At 38.7% G+C, this 14,385-nt stretch overlaps 1 protein-coding gene across 1 annotated transcript in view; it reads right to left on the bottom strand.

Moving 5' to 3' along the window:
* The window catches only part of angpt1 (angiopoietin 1), a 59,727-nt gene that overhangs the window by 32,221 nt on the left and 13,121 nt on the right, over window positions 1-14,385 (bottom strand). The window contains exons 2-4 of the mRNA XM_080862671.1: window positions 5,071-5,226; window positions 4,288-4,409; window positions 2,837-3,069 (exon numbers count right to left, since the gene is read on the bottom strand). Coding sequence (XP_080718797.1) covers window positions 2,837-3,069; window positions 4,288-4,409; window positions 5,071-5,226 — 511 coding nt within the window. The remainder of the gene's footprint in view (window positions 1-2,836; window positions 3,070-4,287; window positions 4,410-5,070; window positions 5,227-14,385) is intronic.

The raw sequence follows: 14,385 nt of genomic DNA on the forward strand, positions 1-14,385 counted from the left end.
AACTCTAAAAATGCCACACATGGCACTGAGTTATATGCTATAAAATAATGATTACCAGAGAATTTAATCAATGTTGTTAAATTACAACAACAACAGCAAAACAGATCTACAAGTCTCACATCAAGACACGCATCTTAATATAAGGAATGTGCAGATGATCCATATGGCCCAGGCAGCCCAAAAGGGTCCCAAAAGACCTCCGGTAATTAAATGTAATATATACAAATCCAGACTAAGCATAGAGGCAGTCCGTGACCTTTTTCTGCATGGAACATTAAAATTACAAAAGTCAGCAGCATGATAAATACAAAGCATGTGTTAATCATGTGCAGCAGCTATCCGCTCATGACTCCTTCATCCTTTCAAGCCCTTGTTGTTTCCTGTCTGATGGGAAACGTCGAGAAGCACTGTGGGGTCTCGAGGCGTCTCTGCAGGAAATCCACAAATGGAAATGAGGTTACAACCATCCCCCCTGACACGGACTTGCATGTCAAATCTCCTGTGACCAAAGGGATTTTGGGCAAATGTTAGGATCAAGTAGGTTTTAATGTTTAAATGCCTGAGAAGGGGGTAAATGAGTTCACTGCGTTTGACCGAACAAGAAAGGTTGCATTGCTGTCGGGTCAAACATTAGGCCAAAAGGGAAATCCCTAGTCTCATATTAACAGTGAGGGACCCAGAGGAATGAAATAAGCCAATTACTTCATGGACAGAGTCGTGTCTAACATCTCGCTGAAGCCGTGTACACGGACTTTATAAAATTAAAGCGTGAAAAGCGATTGTTGTGAAAAGTGCACCACGCTGGTTTACGAGAGCCACTAAATTGCTCTAATGGGAGCACATCGGGTTACAATAAGAAGCATGTTTCTTTCTTCATGCTGCTTTCAATGGTGCTCGGCATTATAGCTAGTGCATCCCTGTGTTACTCTGCATGGGGTAAGGTTTGTAGAACTGGTTTCATCATAATATCACATGGATTGTCAAATCAAAGCTATTGTAACAGAAAGATCTGACCAGAGGAACTAAGTAATCCAAAACAGCTTGCTGCCTCACGGGTCAAACTTAACATAGCCAATCCACAAACTTTGCTTTTCACATTGTGGTTTGGCAAAGGTCAGTAAGCATCTTCTTGCGTTGGGGTCATCGGTGATGGGGGTAGAAAACATTTAGAGCAGTGCATGTCCGACCAATGGATGATTGACAAGTCTTAAAGAAACATAAATATAAACTTTTCTTCCCCATTATAGTCCAAGCCGGTGAATTCTGGACAGTCTTGATTTTTGCTTTAGGGTGAAACAAGAGTAAGAATTTAAAGTTAAGCAAGTGTCTATTTGAGGCTGTATTTACACACAGCAGTGGGTTGCCAGTCACAGGATCTCCCTGTACAACTCCTCCATCCTAGTCACTGTACACAGTGCAATACTTACACCCTTTTGCACATTCTCTACTGTGAAAACAAATAACAAAGTTTACAGTTTAGGGTAAAATGTCAATCATATATATTTAATCTCTGTAATATTCTGCATATTTATAGTTGAGCTGTTTGTATATATGTTAGAGCTATTTCTTACATTTTGTAACTTTATAATATATTGTATTATTTGATTTAATTCAGTTTGTTACTGTCCTTATTGTCTTATAATAATAATAATAATAATAATAATACATTTTATTTATAGGCACCTTTAAGACCCTCAAGGTCACCTTACAATACCACAGAACAGAAGCAACAATAAAATATAATAAAACAAAGCAAAATAAAATTTAAACATAAGGTAAATAAAAAAAAAACAAGCATGAAGATATAAAATCAAGTATAAAAGCGGAGCACTGTAAAAATGGACTAAGACAGATCAGGTGTATGCAATTCTGAATAGATGGGTTTTGAGATGTGATTTAAAAGTGGTGAGACTACTAAAGGCTCTGAGTGTCATGGTAGTCAGAGCTGAAGAAGAGCGAAGTGAGTATGTATGGAGAAGATCAGATGAATATGGAGGAGCGAGGTTATGAAGTGCTTTAAAAGTAAGAAGCAGGATCTTGAAATTGACATGGAGGTGAACTGGAAGCCAATGGAGCTGTTTAAGAACGTTATATGTTCAGTGGATCTAATTCTGGATACAATATGAGCAGCTGTACTTTGAACTAACTGCAATTTATGGAGAGATTTATGAGGTAGACCATAAAGAAGAGAATTACAGTAATCTAAACGAGATGTGACAACAGCATTGACAAGTATGGTAGTTCTGTTTGGAGTGAGTGAAGTCGAAGGCGGTTAATATTAAGGAGAATAGGAAGACCGAGTGATATTATTTATATGTGCTGTGAAGGAAAAAGTGCTATCGAGGATGACACCAAGACTCTTGACCTGAGGGGAGGGTGTGACAACAGAATTATCAATGGATAATGAAACACTTCTTGTTGGGACTTTAGTCAGTTTTGATTTGGTGCCTGTTAAAATGAATTCTGTTTTATTGCTATTAGGTTTAAGAAGTTGGAGCAACTGTAACCACATAATTTGCTTAGGGATGAATAAAAAGTATTTCTCAAAGGTTTTTGCTCTCAGAATTCTTGACTTGTCTTCATCTACTTCTTTGGCACCACAGACCTCTCCTGTGTTGTCTGTTGTATCTTATATATATAGCACCATGGTTATGGAGGAACGCTGTCTCGCTTCATTGTGTACGGTACCATTGCACATGCTTGAAATGACAATAAACCCGCTTGACTTCACTAGACATCAAAGGATATGCTTTTCCAAGATGGCTACAGTGTAAAACAATATTTATGCTTTGAAACATTCCAAACTTTTACACATTTATGACTCCAGTTTGCTTACCTCCATCTTTAGAGCAGAGGTTGAGCAGGTTGTGGACAGTGTCCATCATCTCCTGCTGCTGTCTCTGCAGTGCCGTGCTGTTTCCTGTGGTCCGGCTCAGCTGGGCTTCCAGCTCTCTGATAACGCCGCTCTGCCTTCCCACGAGGTTTTGGAGACTTCCCTTTTCCTGCTTCAGTGTCTCTAACTCCTCACGGTGTCTCATCTCCATCTCTAACATCTTCTCCTCTAGGAAGCTGAGGGGAAAAGCAAAACGAAAGAGTTTATTATGGAACATGGTGAAGTTGTTAATTATTATTTCCTTCCAGGTCATCCAACGTCTCTGGAATTGCATTTGTTTTCACAGGATTTAAACTGATCCACAGTTGTTTGGCAGTTTATGCTTTAATCCTGCCTCTGATTTACTAGTTATGCAATACATATCAGTTTCATTTATTTGCAATTATGAGCAGGGATCAGGTGATTAAAACATATTTATTTAAATTTCTTCATATTTGACTTTTGGTTCCCACTGCGCCGCCTATGACAGACACCCAAAGTAATTATAATCAACATGTGGCAATACTCCCCTCACTATCTCCCATGAGGTGATTAGAGAACTCCAATTCAGGAACTTTCCCTGACTAAAATACAAACAATGATGTCTGAAGGGTTAGTTGCCATGTTTTCCTCACACAGTATAAACATGTGCTTCATTGTTCACTTTGCAGGCCCATTTGAGGTAAGTGAATACGCTATTACGGAATCTGAGCTTTACAATCTAATACCTCAAAGATGATAGAAGTTGACATCAAATTCATAATCATATCCTCCCTGCAGTTATAAGATCGGTAAAGGAAATACATATGAGATTGAATAATGTCATAATTGCTTAAGCTTAGGAAAATTGCTCTCGGAAATCTATGTCCATAAGCTTCAAGCATAACTGAAGTCTGATTCACCAGAAACTATGCTTTCAAATGGCGATCTTTTTTTTTTTTTAAGTGATTGTCTCAGTCTCTGCAGATATCGCAGTGAGACCTATGGACTGAAAAACTACATCATGTAACACAATCCCGCAGGACTAATCACTGTAAAGAACATGGTTTAGAGTTATGAAAACATATCCCACAGCAATATTTTAATTGCTTGATTTTGCAACAAATACAAAGTGGTCCAAAACGGAAAGCGAGGCTTCGTGGGGTTTAGTTGGATCTACTGAGCACGAAGAGAGTATGAGCTTCTTATCATTGCTGCTGTTTACATAACTAAATATTATTTTGGAAAATCTGCTAACAATGTCAGAGAGCGCTGGTAGTAAGCTTTTGATTTTGTTTATGCAATCATGCAGCAAACAGCAGCAGCGAGTGAAAAATGTTTAGTAAATTTGCTGGCCTTTCGCCCATCGATACATCATCTTTATTACCTCCGGTTTATCTTCGGTTGCCAGTCTGTATTGTGTATTGTGTGTTTACCTGTTCTTGTCATGCAGCTTGCTGATCTCATTGGTCTGGACCATTAATTGCTTCTCCAACTTGTTGGTTGAAAGAGAATTTTCCAGCAGCTGGATCTCAAGCCTTGATGTTTGATTCAGAACCTGCCACGGCAAAAAAATACGGAATACAAAAAATCAATATTATACTTTGTTAGTCCCAGTAATCATAAATCAGCAACAATGTAACAAAATGTAAGATAAACCAAAAGCACTTGAGAAAAAAAACAAAGCACTGTACATTCAAGCCACACATAAATCCCCAGCTTTGTTTTCATTTTGTCAAGCCTACACCTAGAACATGGGAATATGTAGAACATATTTATCTCTACTATGTTTATACTTAAAAAAAAAATTGTGAGCAGTTATCGTTTTAGTGCTTTTGTAACCAATGACGTACACAATCTATTGCAATTTGCAGATTATTGCCCATAAAACAATAAAAATGAGCACAGCTTGGGTGAAAACCCATTAGGTGATTCAGTACGTTGAATAAATGAGCTAAAAATGACCCGTGCACTTACTTTTCATCACCTTTTACTCAAAGGTCAACTTTACTCAATTTTCAGTACCCAAAGTACTGAAAGTAATCGATAGGCATTCATACACCATCGTTATTGTCTTTGGCCAGTTTGCTTTTTCTTTTTAAGAAAAAATGTGTAAAATAGTTAGTGAAGCACAGGATATACCTACACAGTGTTATTATAACAATTCACTCAAATATGTAGGCATCTGAAAACATTCGAAAGCATTTTTTAAGCGTTACCTGAGTCTCAACATCAGTGAGTTTGCGTGTTTGTTCAGCAGTCTGAGAGAGGAGGTTGGTTCCCATTTCCAACATGGCTGCAGTGTGGTTGTGGACAGCACTCTGCTGCAGCTGAGCCATCTCTGTTTTCATACTCTCTTTGATGTAGTTCTCAATCTACAGAAAAAAAACAAGGAGGAAGAAGCAACAGATTTACACCCAAAAAAGAAGACAGTGGCATACTGACACTGGTGATTACTGACGGACATCCAGAATATACCATCCACTGTGTATGTGAAGATACTGGCCCATTAATATATAAATGAAAAAAAAAATAATAATCCCAACATCTTCACCATTCAGGTTTCTTAAGTTTATCTAGAAAAATACACACATACTTTTTATTTCATATTACTTGAAAGGAACTCGATTGAAGAATGACCTTAGTTCATACAGGTGCACAAACATGCTGGTGGTTAGCTGATGCCTGAACAGATGAATAGATATTAGCCGAAGCTTGTCTGGATAGAAGTTTTTCCTCCTTATCTCCAAACTAGTCTGTGCTCCATAGCCAAACAAATGACAATACGGCGGTAAAGGTTTAGGTTCTCCTATAGATTAATTACATAGATCACCTGGATTAAGAATAAACTCTGAATTCTGTTATAATTAGGACATTTCATGTTTTTCTTTTGGTTTTTTAAACAGTGAAGAATATAAAGGTATGGATACAGGGTATGGGAATAATAGCAGGTAGCCAGAAATCCACCAAGAAACTTGTGTCCAACTGCGGCCACGCACAACTGGCTAAAATCTACGCACTTGGCTAAAAATCTGTCAGATACAAACAAGGAGAAATTATGCTACATGCTACAATGCATATACTTCACATACAGTTTATATTGGTGGGCATAACATTTTCAGAAGTGACAGAAATATCTTTTTTATCTGTTTGTATAATTCAATAGAAAACATTTATCCTGCAACTATTTCCAGTAAATGATTTGTATGCAGATAAAAAAAATAGACTTTTTTGCTTTCATAGCAAATAAATGAACTGCAATATTTTAATCAATCCAAGACTGATGGATAATAAAAGAGAACCGAGGCGGATCCCTGTTGCTCTTCAGCAGACATTGCCAGTTCTCAGCTATTGGTGTGGCTCTGCCAAGTTGAATTAAGCGTACAATGCAATATCCTCTGTTGGCGACAATATAGAAGTAAAATTAAACATTTTTGCAGGCTGGATTTCAGACATAATATGGCTTCATCTAGCTGTGAACTACACAAGACTGATATAAGTGTCACTTTTCATATAACCTCCAATGGTCTGGCGTCAAGACATAGAAAGAAAACAAGGAGTCTGGAATTTGCAAAGTTCTAATAATGATGGATTATTCTGGCTGATAATGAACCACAGACTATGACTGAGAAAAGGTGATCGGTAAATCTGGAACTCTATGGTTCGTGTGATGATTTCATACAATCATAGACCCCGAGTCTCAGGGCAGTGAGAGGTTTGGCACAGCTTAAGTCATCTCGGAAAAACAAAACGGTATTGAAGAGACAAATGACAGAAACCTAAGAACAGCTATCACTTCACGGTTTGTCTCAGTGTGGCTGAATCATGGCTGGACCTTGCGAGGGTCATAAGTGGAAAGTACCAAGGAGAAAAGAGATTATACAAACACGCCCATTCATGTAAAATCAGCACTTTGGAAGCTGTAAAGTAGGTCTATGTGGGTGTTGGGTTATTTAGATGGTTTCTAACCTCGACTCCAGTTAAATGCAGTGTTTTTTCTTTTACTGACTACCAGCAGAAACTATTGTCGGCAGTAAAAGCAAATAGTTCTTTCCACTGCCGAGCTGAATTTGTGTCACTCAGCAGCAAGATTGGGATAGTGAAAAATGGGTGTATAACGAAAATGCAAAGGTTTTATTCTGCTAAGATAGAAAAAAAACAGGGAATTAAAAAAAATGAATATTCAGCACAAATAATTTGGTTTAAGCCTTCACTCAGTGCTTATTGCTGTTTTAAATGTTCATTCAGTAGTAATGAGTAGTCACAGAGGCCTAGAAAGTGATTCCATGCAACTACCGTTTACTAGGGAAAAATATGTATTCCCTGATGAGTTGGTAAGTAGTTGCTCGAAGTTGCTGGCCTTCACTGGATGAAATCAATCACGAAGAAGGTGCTTAGCATTTACTCTCCAAATGACAGTGAAATTTGAAAAAGTGTAAGTAAAACTGGTGACCGTTTGCCTTCAAAGTCAAAGCTGTGCCTTACCACTGTAACCAACACATTCCAAAAGGTCCAACTTTTACTTTGAAGGTAACGGTCACTTTTTTCAGTTTGTTTGCACTTCTCTCACTACTGCTTGACGAGTACTTTGTGAGTATTTGCAGACAAGTTGGCGTCTTCCAAGCAAACTACTGGCGAACATGGAAACCAGCCAGCAACCCAGCAAGCCAGGACGTTTTTTTGGTGCAGCATCCTATACCTTTTTATCAACTTCCTCCATCAACCACTCAGCATCTTCCTGCACTTCTACCTAGTAGCTGGTGATTGGCAGAGGGGTCACTGATTGGTCTCTCAGCCTGTGTGAATGAGGCTTAGCAACTGGTTTCAAAGGAACTGCCACCAACCATTTAGCTGATACTCATTTTACCCTCACAACCAGTGGTTGCAAGATGGTCATCAACTGGTCTCTGTGCCTTTATGAGTGGGGCCTAAGATCTGATATACAGAGCGATCTAAAGAAACCATATTAACATTAAAGTGATTATATTAGCAGGGGCTTTTAAAGTTTTATATACTTTCAAGTGAAAAATATTACTTAGAGCTATGTACCCCTTATAACAGTAACATAGGCAGACTATAGACAAACTTGTTAGCCACATTAAGGTACAGGTCATCTCAGGTCAAAAAGGTTAGTAGAACATATTTGTCTCTCACCAAAACTAATTAGTCCACTTTCATAACTATGACCTTAAGTAACTTCTAATTTCTAATAGTTTAATACTATTAGAGCCTTCTTAATTTCTTCTAGAAATGGCTAAATCTATCATCTCTTTTCAGATAATCATTGTTTGCTAAGTGAGAGTCTCATAAACACAAGTTTATGTTTCCCTAAGTGCTACTTTACAGAAGTATTAAGGTTTTATGGTGGTGTGTTTGGCACAAGCTGACTTCATGTGGCCTGCCTGTGACTTTACTAATTATGCTCCGCTCCATGACATTCATCCTTCAGTGCCTTAAGTGCACTCTGTACCCTTTGCATGCACAGACTGGTCAGAGTAAACAGTTTATGAGGCACAACTGGATGTTAATCACCAAACAGGCTGTTTTGAGCCCTTTAGAATGTAAATGACAGGATAGAGACTTTAAAAGCAACTGTTGCTGATAGAAACGTTCTGAGCAAGCACATTTTCATACCAAGCATAACACGCAAAAAGGTTGGAATGGCATCATGTCAGACATCCAACATACGGATCCTGCAAATAATTATGGCAGATCTACTGAAATACCAATGCTTGAGAGCCAGGCACAGGATAATCCCTTTAAATGATACTCTCTGTTATGATTACTATTTAAAATAACTTCTGATCTTCTTCTAAACAATTGCAGTAGCAGTGCAAAGAGACACTGTGAAAGTAAGAAACTGCAGGCCTGGACTTTTTAAAATACTTTCCAGTGGAGCTTTGTCACATCTCTACTTATCTCCAGCTCTTTGTGCATGCAGGGAGGTGATGGTAATGGTGTTACTGGGGCAGCCTGGCTTCTGGGATACATCCCTTTCACTCATGCCTGGATGCATTGCAGGCCACTTTAACAGAGAGGATGGGAGTTATTACTTACCATGATCTACCCCCCGTATCAGCCCTTCCCAATGTATCACAGGCCTATTTGCTGGCTTAGACCCAAAGCCAGCAAATAGGCTCCACTTATGCATTCTTATCGTTCACTGACAGCGGAAGGTGAATTTGACACCACTCTTTAAAATCCGGGTCTATAATTCACTCTAGTAGGGCTTTAGAAGGTGCTACCCTGACTTACTGCAGGCCACTTTCTGCAGCTGTATAAAATAGGAGAAACTTCTGCCGTATCTTAAAAACTGTCTAACTCGGTCACTCGATTGTTTGTTTTAAAAGCCACCTTTAAATGGTTTTAGGACCGCTGTCTTAAAGTCTGTCAAGATTAGATGAGTAACAACTCAGACTGAACTTGTAGCAGATCTCTGTGACCTTTGCTCCAGTGGCCAGCATCCAGAGATTTACTCAATTGCTGCCACATTTTTTGTCCTCTAACAGGATGTCATGTGAGAAAGACTGACATAAAATAAATAAGAAACAAACATAGGCCCGGCATGTCAAAGTAGACAGTTTCATCAGGCAGTTTTAAAAGAGCTGTTTGCTACACCACACCTGTAAATTACTTAATAATATCCAGGCTTATATGCAGTGTTCTGTGACATAATTTTCTGCTGCAGCAAACTTTATTTTAACAAAGTTATCCTTTCCGTGGACTGCTGTAAACTTGCATGAAGAATCTACAACTACAACAAAAAACTACAACTGGAAACTCAACAACACTGTAGTTTGATCCTATTTAGTTCACCTTGTAGATAAGCGCTCTAACAATATAATGAAAGTTAACAACTTCCAGAGTGCTCACTCATCTACTTCCTGACAGACATATCAGCTAGCTGCAACCACACAAACCCATCCATTGCATAAGATGAGTTGTCATGTTTACTGAACAAATGCTTGGGGTATATGGTAAATCTTATTAACTTTTTGAATCAAAGTTTTTTGCTTGCAGAGAGCTGGAAGTTTCTACGTGTTGCTTGTGTGGTTCGTACTTGCGTTGGTGTAGCTAGTCACTAACTGAGTCGTTAACTGTGTCACTCCCTCCGCTCTGGCTCACACAGACTATTTAGGTCTTGCAGTCACGTACCCGCTAACTATGTGATGTCAACTTGTCTGCCATTTTGAACGTGTTGCAACATTGGATCAAGTGAATAAGGCTTCAGTCAGACAGGATGAGAGAACGGCCCAATATCATATTGCAGCAACCAGTCAATTCAATGGGTATTCTGACCAGTTGGTGATTGCTGGAGGTTGTTGCAGTCATTCTGATATTCATTCCAGAAGCAACAGTCACACAGCCCTATAGATTGGTCAGTGACCCCGGTAGGAATTTTGGGTCTTGAGAGAAAATACTTCCCGTTAATATCCCAATGAAACCTCCTTGATATAGTCACTAGCAGGTTGCTACAGACACCGGTATTTCAAACTAAATATGCTGACTACGAATACTTGCTGACCACTAGTTGAACATTTGTGAAACTGTGCAAGAAATGGAGACCATTTGCCTTGAAAGTAAACACCGCGTCATTTGAATCATGCAAATTGCAGTGCTGACGCACAACTTTCACTTTACAGGCAAGCATTCACCACTTCGGGTTTGTGTTGCAATTTTTCATGTTTCACTTTTTCTCAGTGTACCGTTAGTTAGCACAGTTAGAGTGTTTGCAGACAAGGTATCATCTTACATGCAAACTACTGGCAACTAAGCAATCTGTTAACAACCAAAATAACCAAAAGGAGATTTTTTTGCACCACATCCTCTTTGTGACTGATTTCGCTCAATGACAGCCAGCAACCACCAGAAACCTCTCGATAATCCATCTGGGAATATGCATTTTTCCTTCAAGACTGGTGATTCTATCATGTTCAATATGGTAGACAGCTCTTGAGCACTGTGTGTGAACCTCTATAGTTGATGAATAAAGCACCTTTCAAGGCATATGTCTTACACAAAAAGCAGAAGACTGAGAACATTGATATTAACAGCAGAACCTCTAGAGGATTGCTGCATTGGTTGGCACCTTGAGTGCATTCACTCAAGTACCTAAACGAAGCACAAGTAAGGCTGGGGAAACTTGCATTGAGTCGAGACTGAAGAAATCACTTGGATTAGGGATGAAATGCTTCTTCGACTGAAAATGCTCCATCCAGACTACAGAATCAACTTTCTGGAATTCCCTCACCTGAAATATTGAGCATCAATCAAGGCATTATATTTTCTACTCCACAGAGTATAAAGTAGAAAGCTTAAAAAGAGAGGCAGGGGGACTTCCCATTTCAAAAACTGTGGAAGTGCCCTTGGTGCAGAAGGATTTTATAGGTCAGTATAGACTTCCTGCAAGGAGGTAGTTCCCACAGAATGTATTATTTGTGAAAGTCATGCCACTACATTGGAGAAGGTCTGTAAGCAATACAAGAAAGCAAGTAAACATGCTGATGGTGGATAATTTAGAATAGGAATAGGAGTGCGCAATGAATTGGGTTGTCCAAACCCTCTCTCAGCTCTCTTGATCTGTGTGAATTTGGCCATCTGAAAAACAACCAAGTGCCTGCCAGCACCTGCTTGATCCAACACTGCCTTTTCTTCCCCCTTTATATCTTTCTTGCTTGTTTTCTTCCCGTTTGTCAACCTGTCAAGACAGTATTGATGCTAATCTTGTTGTGGTTTTGTATTTCCAAGGACATAATGAAACATGTGTACACAACTTTAAGTAAACCAAGCTCTTTATAAATGATTAGGTCAATTATAGTGCGTAGTTTGAAGTACCCAAAATTGCTTGGCAGGTTCAGACGCACACCATTTTTCAACCTTCAAAGGTTTACTGTCATGATGGTTTGTCAACAGGGCAGCCAATAAAAGAAAGTGAGATTTTCTGGCTGGTATATTCAAGGCTGGGTGATATTTCTTAGGAAAAACAAATCAGAACTTCTAACCAGAGTGCAAAAGTTTTAAGCCAAATTGAAGTTCATATTTTCCACATTTTGTCAGATATTCTTAAACTATACGACTTTGCATATCATTACTCAGTGTTAACCATTCAAATAAATCACAAACACAGAAGGGGGAATATACATAATACCTTTTGATGTGGGGATTTTTTTTCCCAAACAACTGATGAGATCTCTGTGTAGATAATTTAAATGCTTCAATTGAAATGAGGCTTGATTTTCAACAAGGTCTGGGTAAAATTCTGATGCTCTTAATCACGATTTCGAAACACAAACCCGAGTCAAATTTTGTCACGGTCCTGGGTCTCCTGACCCAGCGTTTTTAGTTCTTTGTGATTTTTGTATTATTGTACTTGTGTGTGATTTATTCTATGGCTTCTAGTTTTGATCCCTTGCCCTTCATGTCTCTCTGTGTCCCCTCTGTTCTGTGTAATTGTGTGTCTTTGCATGTTTGAGTTTCTTGTTTTCTGTCACTCTGCATTGTGCATTATGTTCTCATGGTTGGTTTTTTGTTACTCTCTCTAGTCTAGTCTCTTGTGTTCCCAGCTGAGTATTTCCCTGTGTATTTTGGTTCTTAGTCCTCTGCCTTATGGTTTATGTCTCTGTATTTCTTAGTTGCTGTCTCCACTGTGTCAAGTTCGCGTCTCTGTGTGATACTTCCTGTTTTACTTTGATGGTCCGTGTCTCATGTGAATGCGTCCTGCTTTGCTTGTCTCGTCAGTCCTGATTTCTCCTAGCTGTGCCCTCCTTCTGTGTCTCATTCCCCTCGTTACTTCCCAGTGTATTTAAACCCTGTGTTTCTCTGAGTCAGTGTCGCGTCGTCCCTCATGCTGTGTGGATCTCCCTGTGTGTCTCTCTGTGAGTTTTCTAAGTTCCCAGTTTGGATTAGTTTGTATGTTTTTTTCCCTGCCAGCAAATAAAGCTGAGTTTTGAGTTCATTCCCTCAAGCCTGTGAGTCCTGCATTTTGGGTCCAACTCCTGCCTGCCGCACAGCGATTCATGACAAATTTAGATTTAATACTTCTTTTGATTATGTTAAATTTGCAAAAACATTAAAACCCAAGAAAGATGAAAACCTGCTTGTGTTGCTCTTGTTGCTTTTAGTCTGTTTTGTTTTTTTTTTGTTAGTTTCTTTGAGACATAAATTTTGTGTAATCTATGTTATGCTTTCTCTTACGTGAATGGTCAAACTTGGAAGGACCTTTTAAATCAAAGTCTGACAGTGTCTATAACACATTCAGTGATAAACTACTAGAATATACGACAAAGAAAGTCTTTTATTTGTCAGAATGACAGATTGAGATATAAAAGTTGCAATGTTGGCATTGTGTTATGAAAAGCACAGATGGACAAACACGGTCTTTTGACATAAAATAGAGAGACTGACATTTTAAAGCCTTGAACTTGAGTTTTGTAGCACTTGTGTGAGAACATCCAAGAGCAATGTTTGGTTTTCATTTACTGATTTTGATACGATTATACAGACACTGCTTGTTTTCATGAGGAAAATTTTATTCTGGAAATGAATTTTCAGAGTTGCTCTGCTCGGTGCTTCTTTAGGACTAAATTCCAGTGAAACTACACATAACTCAAATCACTGCAAAGTGTTAGACAAGAAACATAAAAATATCATAATATCTACAGGCTACAACTCCTATAAAACCGAGAGAACAAGCCCATCTCATAAAATCTACGGTAGGAACAAGCTTTTATTATTGTTATTATTATAAATTTAAAATTGTATCTTTAGGTCCTTACTTTAGGTTACTGGCAGTCTGTCGCAAAAACACATTTTATTCTCATTTCTTTAGCTGAATCTATGAACAATGCCAAGATAGCACTGCTTGACAGCAATATAATAGTATTTTTGCACCAACAAGGCAATTCCCAAAAAGCTATTAGCCAAAAACTTGGCGTATCTGAGCATGGTGTGTAGTGTGTCCTTAAAAAAGTTGAGGACACTTGACAAGTTCAGATCAGTTGATCCATTTATTGTTCGAAGCCTAATCAGAAATGGCATCAGTGGAAGGGTGGCAATCAAGAAGCCATTCTTAAGGAAGAAAATGCTGAGGTATGCCAAATTAAGTAAAAACTGAAATTACACAAAAACCAGTCCCCACTGAAAATCAATGGCAAGCAGTCTTGCAAAGATCAGGAGAGAGGTACAACAGTGAGTATCTACAGCCTTCTGTAGAATGGGTCTGAAATGGTTTAGAGCTGCATTTCAGCCAGTGGTGTGAGGATATTGTCAAAGAGAATGGAATTATGCACACAGACAAGTATCAGCAGATTTTGATTCATGATGCAATACCATCTGGAAAGCATCTGATGCCAATTCAGTAAAAGCATCCCAGAGTAGAGAAAAAAGACAAGAAGAAAGACAAAAGAACACCATCAGTCATGTACTGACTTTCTCAGAGCCCAAACCTCACCATGATTGAAGCAGTATGGGATCACCTTGATAGACAACTGGGGAGCTACTCCTGCAGAGTACTTAAAGAAATTACATGCGTGAGA

Source organism: Rhamphochromis sp. 'chilingali' (genome assembly GCF_963969265.1).
Source record: "Rhamphochromis sp. 'chilingali' genome assembly, chromosome: 17".
NCBI lineage: Eukaryota > Metazoa > Chordata > Actinopteri > Cichliformes > Cichlidae > Rhamphochromis > Rhamphochromis sp. 'chilingali'.